The sequence below is a fragment of the Denticeps clupeoides genome, chromosome 13 (genome assembly GCF_900700375.1).
Source record: "Denticeps clupeoides chromosome 13, fDenClu1.1, whole genome shotgun sequence".
Lineage (NCBI taxonomy): Eukaryota > Metazoa > Chordata > Actinopteri > Clupeiformes > Denticipitidae > Denticeps > Denticeps clupeoides.
The window spans coordinates 7,788,044-7,798,281 of NC_041719.1; the positions used below are offsets into that span (position 1 = coordinate 7,788,044).

The window sequence follows — 10,238 nt, forward strand, 5'->3', positions numbered from 1 at the left end:
GCTGAGGTGCAAGCTGAGCTTGAATTTTATTTTATCTTTTAAAAAATATTTTATATAACGAAGTTGTCAGCAGGGGTAGCTTATTAGCTCTGAAGTGCCTGGTCTTTCAGTGCAATTAGAAAGGGACCCAGCTGCTAATGGTCCCGTGGGTGAGGACGGTAAACACAGGTTGTCTTGGTGTGCCTGTTCTCAGTGGATGCAGTGAACAAACCCAAGAAGATGAAACAGAAAAACATTTTTCAGCGTGTGTTCTGTTTCATTCAGAGTAAGTCTGCCCTCAAGGATGCACACCATGAAGCTGAGGGCCGTGTAGGCACTGCAGTGCTTAATTATATTTTGAACATTTGCAGATGTCCCTACCATAGACCTCGCATTCTTAATTAGACTTATAAGGCGTTCAGCAACTCATTAATTTGGGGTCTTCGCGAGTGGAGAACATTAGGCTGAAGAGATTGACAGGCGAGACGCAAGATGAACGTGTCAAGGCTGAGAGAGGCACTCAACAAGGCAGTCCTGCGTGGACAGGCTCCCGCAAGCTCCCAGCTCCAGTCTAATGTGGTCCGGGTCTTCATCAGCTCCTCTTTCGGAGGTAAAGATCGTTCTGCCACCAATAATTGGGGAAACTTGAGTTTTACAGCAGTGCATTGTTTTATGACCTTGAAATTGAGTCTTTCATCGACAACTGTATTGGTAGATATGAATGAAGAGAGGAATGCGTTGATGGAAAAATCCTATTCTGAGCTACAAAGTTTCTGTCAGAGCCTAGGTCTGGTTTATGAGGTGAGTAAGTTTTCTTTTCAAGCTTGTGCCATCCCATATAAGTCTTTCTCCCTAAATTACTTACGCTATTTATAAAATTAGAATAAAAACTTCCGGACTAAGCAGACTAAAAGAATGCAACATGACATTTAAACATCTAAACCATTTTAAAGGACACCTGTTTCAGTATCAGCCTTGCTCTGCATCCTCAGGTTGTGGATTTAAGATGGGGTGTGCGTGATGGCATTTCTGTGGACAGCATGACCATTGGATTGTGTCTAGAAGAGATCCAGTCCTGTAAAAAGATTTCTGTGGGTCCATCTTTTGTTGTAAGTGTTCAAGCTGTTGTGGTAGAAAATGAGTTTTCTACGGTAAACGGAGGCATGCAGCCCCATGCCAAGCAAGCTGTGTTATGCTGTGACTTATATAAGCTTTTCAGAACATTGTGCTACAGTTGCTCTTCTATGGTGTTAGACCAGATTGGTTATGACCCTGTCATATGTTTGTCACTACATACTGAGGATGTGGCTGACTTCAGTATTTGCATTCTTTCATGTGTCCCTCCCCAGGTGTTATTAGGTAACAGTTATGGCCATCGCCCCATCCCTCATCTCATATCTGAATACGAATTTGAGCTTCTGCTCAGCAAACACTCAGACAACCTGGACAGTGTGAAGTTCCTCAACAAATGGTATTGGAAAGACGACAACTCAGTTCCACCCTCCTATGTTCTTCAGCCAATTTCAATGTACTTCCCTCACTACGATGACATGGATCCTGAGAGCGGTCCACTACGTGACAATGACATCCTGTCCTGGCACTACACAGAGGCCCGGTTACTGACCCTGCTTCGCACGGCTGCCCTTCAGGCTGAAAAAGATGGGGACATTACTGCTGCTCAGAAGCAAAAGTTCTTCAAGTCTGGTGAGAAATCGATTTATGTTCAGCCAAAAATGATTGAGAACATTTGAAATGCTTTTGGAATTGGTCTTGTGGAAGACCATAATCTCAGATGTGAGACCCAACCTATGGGACCCAACTGTCACAGAATTTCCATCTCGCAAAGTGAATTGGTATTACTTCATGTTTTCCATGAATAACCGATGCCTTTCTTTCATGCTTTGTTGAACAGTGATTGACTGGGAGATAGAACATGGTCTGCAGGGAGTACGGGCCCATGACACCACCATGGTGCTTGCTGTGCGTGAGATGCAGAAGGTTCGAAAAAAAGAAGCCCAGCGAAACCTTATGCACTTCACTGACGTCACCGCTGACGGACTTGTGGATGTGGAGGCTCAGGAGCTCCTCGCCAACCTCAAGTCCCAGCTCTTCTCCACCTACGCGGACAACATCATACTCCATTCTGTCGAGCTGAGCAAGAATGGCATTGACCCGACCCGCAAGGTCCACGCCCAGTACCTGGACAGCCTCTGCGAGCAGTTTGTGTCCCAGATGAAGGCGAAGATTAGTCGTAAGGCAGTCCCCGAGGCCCAGTGCAGGGCAGCCGACTCCAGCTGGCTGTTGCAGGAGATCAACCACCACACAAGACTGAGTAGTGCAAAGTGTTCTGTCTTCTGTGGCAGGGAGAGTCTGTTGGGTAAGCTAAGCCTCAAGCTGTGGGAGTCTACCCTTACTACCCACCCTCCGCTAGTGGTGTATGGGCCGCCTGGGATGGGCAAGACCGCGCTGATGTGCAAGCTACAGCAAGAGATGCGTAGCCTCTTGGGCCCTCGAGCTGTGGTGGTGGTAAGGCTGTTGGGAACATCTTACTACAGTTCAGATGTAGACTTGATGCTTTGGAGCATCTGCCTGCAGATATGCCGAGCTTTTGGCCTTCCACAGCCCAGCCTACAGACCTCCAACTCATTCGAGGAGCTGGTTAGGTTCTTAAACTGCACACTTAGTCACGTCTCTGAGAGAGGAGAGTCATTGTTGCTCGTCTTGGACTCTTTAGACCAGCTCTCCCTGAGCAACAGTGCTCACAAGCTGCGCTGGCTGCCCAGAGAGATCCCTCCCAATGTGCATGTTGTAGTGTCTGCTCGGGACACTGGACTTCCTCTTTCGTATTTGAGAGGAATGCTTGAGGATCCTGGCAGATTTTTTGAGGTAGACCGGCTTTCGTGTGACCAGGGAAGAGACATAATCGACGCGTATTTGCGCTCTGCTGGACGGTGCCTGGTGCCGGAGCAGAGCAATGCAGTGCTGTGGAGCTTCCAGACAACCGGGAGCCCTCTGTTCCTCAAAGTCACGCTCGACATGGCCAAACAGTGGGCATCCTATGCCGACATATCAGACGTTCACATCGGAAACACAGCAGAGGAAGCACTGTCCCTCTTCCTGCAGTCTTTGGAGATGAAGCATGGCAGGCAGCTTGTGACCAGCGCATTGGGATTCATTGTTTCATCTCGGTAAGTTACTATGTCTTCTAACAAATATAACGTATCTGTAATGTCTTTGAACCTGTACTCAGATGGTTTCCTGTACCTCACTTTCACAGACAGGGATTGTCTGAGGCTGAAATCAGGGACCTCCTGTCTCTGGATGATACGGTTTTGGCTGAAATCTACCACAACTCCCTACCACCCAACCACACAATCGTCCGCCTGCCCCCGCTGCTGTGGACGCGACTCAGGCATGACCTTGGTGACCACCTTTTGCAGGGACAGGCCAACGGAATCCCAGTTCTAAGTGTTTATCACAGGTAACCGTACATAATACATACCAATGCTCACAAATGTCTAAGTGAAATGGTCCCGTTTCCATTCAGTGTATTTCTGTTCTCATCAGGCAGTTCATGGACGTTGTGAGGGAGCGGTACCTATCTGCTGAACAGAAGACTCAGAGGCACACTGTGCTTGCTGAATATTTTCTGGGAATTTGGAGCAATGGCAACACCAAACCGTTACATCTGCCTTCAATACAGACCAATCTGAACACAGACAGAAAGGTGACGAGGTTTAGAAATAACGGAAGGATTTGGTCCTTGAATGTGTTTGGCAGACACCTGACGTGTTCCTGTTGTATTTAGGTGCCTTCTCAACCCCTCTGGTTAACAGACGGGGTTGCCAATCTCAGGAAGCTACACGAGCTGCCTTACCATCTCATCTCTGCAGACAAATGGGAAGACCTCTGTCACATAGTTATAGGTACGTTAAAAGTCACATTAACATTAACACTAACAAGAATAAACAAGGCATTTAATGGCTGCTGGTAATGCATTGCAGGCAGTATGGAGTGGCTGTCCTGTAAGACGCTGACCTGTGGAGTGTCCAGTGTTATCCAGGACCTGTCCCTCTGCACGAAACCGTATGACTGCCCTGAAATCCTGCTCATTCAGGACACACTTGAACTGCTAAAACCCACTCTGGATTTCATAGATGGTCGAATGAGTGAGTCACTTTGTTCCTTGTTCAACCCTTGTTGAGTGTTTGAGTTTGTAAAATCTAAAAATGCTCTTCAATTTTTTTTTCCCCTCAGACATATCCCTACTTTACACGGAAATCTTTGCGAGGCTGTACACCTTGGCAGAAATCTATCCTGCTCTCATTGGAACTCTTTGCTCCCAGTGTCAGGATTGGTTTGCCTCCTGTCCTGATCCCATTCTTGTGCCGAGGAACAGCTTTCTGCCATCACCTGGGGGAGAATTGAAGATAACCCTCACAGGTTTCATTAAAGGCAATGACTGTTTTTTTTGTTGTTTGGCGATTTAAAGTGTTAAAGCTATTGAGAGAAATTATTTTGCCTCTGCACAATAAGTAGAGCGACTTATCAATACCTTTTTAATGAATTAAAATAAAAGCTCTCATTAATTATCAATAAGAAATATCATCACAGAAATAAGTTAGTATAAATAAAAGATGGACCCTTATTATTAAGTTGTCGGTATCAGGAACACCACTGGATAGAGCCAGGTTCCTATTGTGGTCTATAAATTTTATTTGGGTCCTCAAAGCTGCTGTTTCTGACCGGCATTTTTATGACGCATATCCTGTATCTATAGGAGTCACAGTCATAGATATTTGCTCTCAGAGTGAAATCCTTGTTGCGGGCTCAGAGGACGGACTAGTGATTGCATGGAATTTGAAAGATTTTGGGGTCATGCATATCTTCACTGGACACAAAGGTGAGAATGCTCACTGGACTCTGGGATAAAGCAACCAGACGTTCCTACTCTGTAGTCTGACAATGTGAATTATCAGCGTTTTATTGTTAGATGAATCTTTATTGACACATGACTGCTATGCTGGTACATTGTGATGGAATTTATCAGATGGATGAAAAACACTGTGTGTATGTTCCTTACAGCGGGGGTGCGGTCATTGAGAATGATGAGCTGTGGAGCTTACTTTCTCTCTTCTGGTGGTGACTGCACTCTGCGCCGGTGGAACTTGCACAATGGAAGAGAGAAGTACTGCATCCATGGGGCGGTCTCAGCCAGTCTGCAGTCTACACCGCAATTCTGTGTGATGGAAGAGAGACTAGTGGTCTTCACCCACTCCGAAGGCCAAGTACTATTCTTTTATGCACCTTCTTTCTCTAATCTAGGGCAATTGGTGGATTAAAAGAAATCAAGTGAGCTGATTAGAATTAACCAGTTTTAGGACTGAACAAATACAGAGAATATCCGTGAGCCATATCCTCATCAGCTACAACCAAACATTTGGTTCTCACAGAGGAGTTACCTGACATGAGTGCAGGACATTCTACACGTTATTTATTTATTTATTTTTTAAATCTGTTACACTATTCCGTTCTGCTGCAGGTCAAAGCTTGGCATCTGGAAACGGCAGAGTTCCTCTATAATGTTGTCATGGAAGGGACGGCCTCCATTCTTGGTGTACTGGAAGGTACGGTGTCTGTCCTGTCTGAAGGAGGACTGATTACATTCTACGACTCCTCGACCGGTCTGGAGAAAATGCAGACCGCCCTGACAAGCCGATCCGAGAATTTCATTCCAACGTGTTGTCTGAATCTTTTAAAACACAGAAAACTCCTCATTGCATCCCAAGAGGGGTTTCTGTACCTGGTAAATACCAATCAAGTATTACATTATATAATTGGCAAATTAAACATCAAATCTGACCATTTTCATTGTTTTTCATTACAGATTTCAGAGACTGGGAAACAGATTGTCAACAAGCTTCCCAGTTCTATTTCGTTCCTTTCTGTCTCAGAAGATGAGAAGATGCTTTTTGCAGGTATTCATGTTATGAAGCTAATCACGCAAAACAAGTAATAAGACTGTTGAACTGTTAGCTGTTCTCTCAATGCAGGGTGTGAAAAGACACTGGTGGTGCTCCATGTAGGACCAAACTCCATTGACAGCTCTCTGGATCTCCAACATGATGATAATGTGCTGGCTGCAGCAGCCTCTGGTCTATGCCAAGTTGTTGTCAGCGGCTCTGAGGACCAGGTTATACGGGTTGGTTCCTTTTTCTGTTCTGTTTTCACGATTTTGCACATTTTAAAACTTGCCCCCTGTTAACACTAAACATGTCCTTTAAAAGTTTTGGGGCGATAATACATGTGGGTTTTATTTGTATATTCTGTCATCTATATTACAGGTCTGGTGCTTATCCTCCGGAAAGCTCCTTGACTCATTTTATGGTATGGGCTCCCCTGTCACCTCCCTGGCGGCCTATGGGCACCTGGTCATGTCTGCATCGAGCAGCACCAACTGCCTAAAAGTGTGGCAGATGGACTACAACCCCAGCCACAGAACCAAGAGCCGCATCCCTGGCAACTGCTGTTTGGTGACTCTCTCCAAAGACGGTGAAAATGTTTTCTATGTCAGACGTGGCAACAGGAATGAAATCAACACCTGGAATTCTTCCACAGGTGAAATAACAAGTATGAATAATCTGGGATTAATTATGATTGATTCTTATTATGTCACATTTATAACAGCCTGGTATTATATAGGCCTTTATAGCATGTCATACTCGCAATGCTGTTAAAGAGGGGGGAAAAGATCCACAATTTTGACCATTTTGGGTCCAAACTAGGTACAACTACAGAAACCATGGATGCTTCAGCTGAAGTCTGGTGCTTGGAGTTAGCCCAAAAGAAGAAGCTGCTGTTTTGTGGGCTGAAAACAGGCACCATCATGATATACCCTTCAGCCTTCCCACTGGAAACACTCTGCATTCCACCACCTGAGTCCCTGTCCAAGGTTCACAGCATGGCAGTCAGCTCCCACGAGGACTGGTTGGCTGTGGCATATGAAGACTCCGTCTGCTTGTTTGAGATCACCACCAGGGACAGTTTTCCCAGCGTGGAGGGACCTTTTGAGAAGTACACCTTGCCGCTTCTGCAGCCCCCCCTCACCGCCATAGCGCTCCTGGTCGACTGCAGACTGATCTTCGGGACAGAGGGAGGAGACGTGACGATGTACGATTTCAAGAGTGCCTCAACAACAGCCTTGGAGTCGCATGATTCCAAAATCACCTGCGTCACCCTGAGCAACTGGGGCACTCACGCTCTGATTGGCTCTCAGAACTGTGTTCAAAAGCTCTGGGGTCTGACTCCCTTGTTGCTACAGCACACAATGGAGTACAAGGTGAGACACACAGGTGGTTGTTACTAAATATGACGCCATCTGCAGCTAACACTTACTTATGTTTGCGTTGGTTTCACAGGGGTTCTTTTTTGAAGGGGTTCTTTGTGCAACTTTTTCTGCAAATGACAAATTTGTGTTCACCGGATCTGATGACAGAACCATCAAAGTGTGGGAAGTGTCCAGTGGTAATTTCAGTCCTTTATTTTGTACTTTTGCAAAAATCAACCTTGTCTGATTTAATGTAGTATTTTATACTCTATCCCATCTGATCGCAGGGAAACTGCTGTTTGTCCAGTATGTGTACTCTCCCGTCATCAGAATGATGCCCAACAGAGATGGCCTGGTTGGGGTTTCAGAGCTTGGCCTTTTCATCAAAGAGGGGTTTCGCTGTCCAGGAGGAATCCGCGCCGCATACAATGCCCTGCAGAACTTCCGAGCGCAGTTCCGAGTGATCTCAAAAGTGAAAAAAACAGAAACCCGTCACACAGTCATCAAGGAAACGGATGAGGCAAAGCACAAGGCCAAGGCCTCACACACATGTAATTTGTTGTAAATTTGAAGACTTCTGTTGATGACAAAATGTGATGTAACATATAGCAGATGATGTAGTGCTTGTTGCTTCACATGTACACTGTCAGCAAAAAGTATGGATGCACCTACTCTGTGGCATTGATGGAGATTAAGATGCAGGACATTTTGAAGAATCCAATGCAGATAACATATATTGTATTTTTTGTAGCAGGAGTTTCATGAATCTGTTTTTTCAAATTTGCCGCTTTTTACATTGATGACTGATTTGTTTAACATTGCCTTCATCAAAAGCCGCTTCATGAGATGCTAATGAAAATGAGTGAATGATAAGAAAGTATTTGGCATAAACCTTTTGGACTGAAGACCATTCTTGATTTCTAACTTAAGGTGGTTGAGAGAAGTGTGTGCTTGCTATCACAGCAAAAGCTTAGTGCCTTTTTTATTTTCTAATTACATAACATAACCTTGTGTGTGTTTTTTCCATAGTCCCGTGTCTTCAGTTTTGTTCTATAATGTAAAAATGCAATGCAAGATCCAATAATGAGTTAGTGCATCCAAACTTTTGACTGGTATTGTAGTCTGGGTGCATATTTGATATTGGTTGCCTGCAGATCCTTCAATGGAACAGTAGTTCAAAACAAGTAGCTACTGTGAATAGCAAACAACCCTTTTAGCCTCTGCAACACAGAATTGCCTTTTTTTAGTTACATTTATAACATGAGCAGTGTAATTGACAATGTTATAGTTAGACACCAACATTAAACATTTCACTGTACATTGTGATTGCATTAAAATGGCCCTTATGTACAATCATTTACACTTATATATTACCAGAGGTGGAAAAAGTACTGAAAATTTTAAATTAAGTAAAAGTGTCTTTACTTTTACTCAAGTAAAAGTACCCATCTAAAAATCTACTTGAGTAAAAGTTAAAATAATTTCAAATGTAAAACTTACTTCAATTACTCGATGTAAAAAAGTACTAGTCATAAATCCAATTCAGCACTAGTTGTTTTTATTCAACTTTTTAGTGCTATAATGTACAAACTATGTTTAAGAACAGTTGGCCACATAAGTACCAAATTCTGAATTGTATTGCTCAACTCAAACTTTAAAATAAAAAAAGAAAATAAAGCCAAATTTGATTGAAGCAAAGTGCCTCCTGTTTCCCCTGATCATCCTTGAGATGTTTCTGCAGCTTAATTGGAGTCCATCTGTGGAAAACACAGTTGATTGGACATACTTTGGAAAGACACACACCCGTCTATATAAGGTCCGACATTTGACAGTTGTTCAGAGGTCTCCTGTGGACAGAGGAGAAAGGACAACCATCTCTGCATCAATCCACCAGTCAGGTCTGTATGGTAGTGGCCAGGCAGAAGCCACTCCTTAGTAAAAGATACACAGTCTGTATGGTAGAGTGGCAGCCAAAAGCCACCTGACCATGAGAAACAAAACTTTCTGGCCTTTGATATGAATGCCAAGCTTCACATTTGGAGGAAACCAGGCACCACTCATCACCAGGCCAATACCATCCTTACAGTGAAGCATGGTGGTGGCAGCATCATGCTGTGAAGATGTTTTTCAGCTTGAGGAACTAGTCAGGATAGAGAAAAAGATGACTGCACAAATCCTGGCTGAAAACCTGCTCCAGAGCACTCTTGAACTCAGACTGGGCGTCAGCGAGCAGGATAACGACCCTAAGCACACAGCCAAGATATCAGTGGAGTGGCTTCAGGAAAACTCTGTGAATGTCCTTGAGTGGCCCAGCCAGAGCTCAGACTTAAATCCAATTTAACATTTCTGAAGAGATCTTAATATGGCTGTACCGACGCTTCCCATCCAACCTGATGGAGCTTGAAAGGTTCTGCAAAGAATAATGGGCAAAACTGCAGACACTCAGAATTGAAATACTGATGCTAATTATCTTTCTAAAATTCTCTAACAGCAATCAAGTTGTCATTAATTGTGTCAAACAAAGTGCAATTTTGTTATAATATTAAAACAAAAGATGACTTGAAGTGATGCTTGGAGCATCATTGTTTGGGTCAACATGATTTCGTTACATGTTCAGATTCAATACTGCTTTTTTCTGATTGGCTATTGTGTAGGCCTTTTCTTTTTGGTGCATGACTGGCTCTGACTCTTGTGTCATGGTGAGGCGCTACAGCAAACAAAATACTAGAGTAAAAGTAAAATTACCTATTTAAAAAACAAATTGACCTATTTAAAAAATGACAAATTACTCACAAAGACTACATTTACATTTACAGCATTTATCAGACGCCCTTATCCAGAGCAACTTACAATCAGTAGTTACAGGGACAGTCTCCCTGGAGCAACTTAGGGTTAAGTGTCTTGCTCAGGGACACAATGGTAGTAAGTGGGA

The 10,238-nt window shown here is 43.9% G+C and overlaps 1 protein-coding gene across 2 annotated transcripts; it reads left to right on the top strand.

The window, feature by feature from the left end:
- Positions 1–265: 265 nt before the first annotated feature.
- nwd1 (NACHT and WD repeat domain containing 1) lies at positions 266–8,999 on the top strand. Of its 2 annotated transcripts, none has more exons than XM_029000776.1 (19): positions 266–589; positions 695–780; positions 972–1,088; positions 1,329–1,683; positions 1,892–3,167; positions 3,257–3,460; positions 3,547–3,706; positions 3,788–3,905; positions 3,984–4,148; positions 4,237–4,434; positions 4,760–4,882; positions 5,065–5,267; positions 5,522–5,785; positions 5,867–5,957; positions 6,033–6,181; positions 6,324–6,609; positions 6,765–7,318; positions 7,398–7,503; positions 7,594–8,999. In XM_029000776.1, exons 1-19 carry the CDS (start codon positions 472–474, stop codon positions 7,869–7,871), a joined length of 4,851 nt encoding a protein of 1,616 aa, XP_028856609.1. In that variant the 5' UTR covers positions 266–471; the 3' UTR covers positions 7,872–8,999. The 2 variants fall into 2 exon arrangements, with proteins under 2 accessions (XP_028856609.1, XP_028856610.1); XM_029000777.1 differs by having other exon boundaries at positions 6,324–6,597.
- The last annotated feature ends 1,239 nt before the right edge of the window (positions 9,000–10,238 follow it).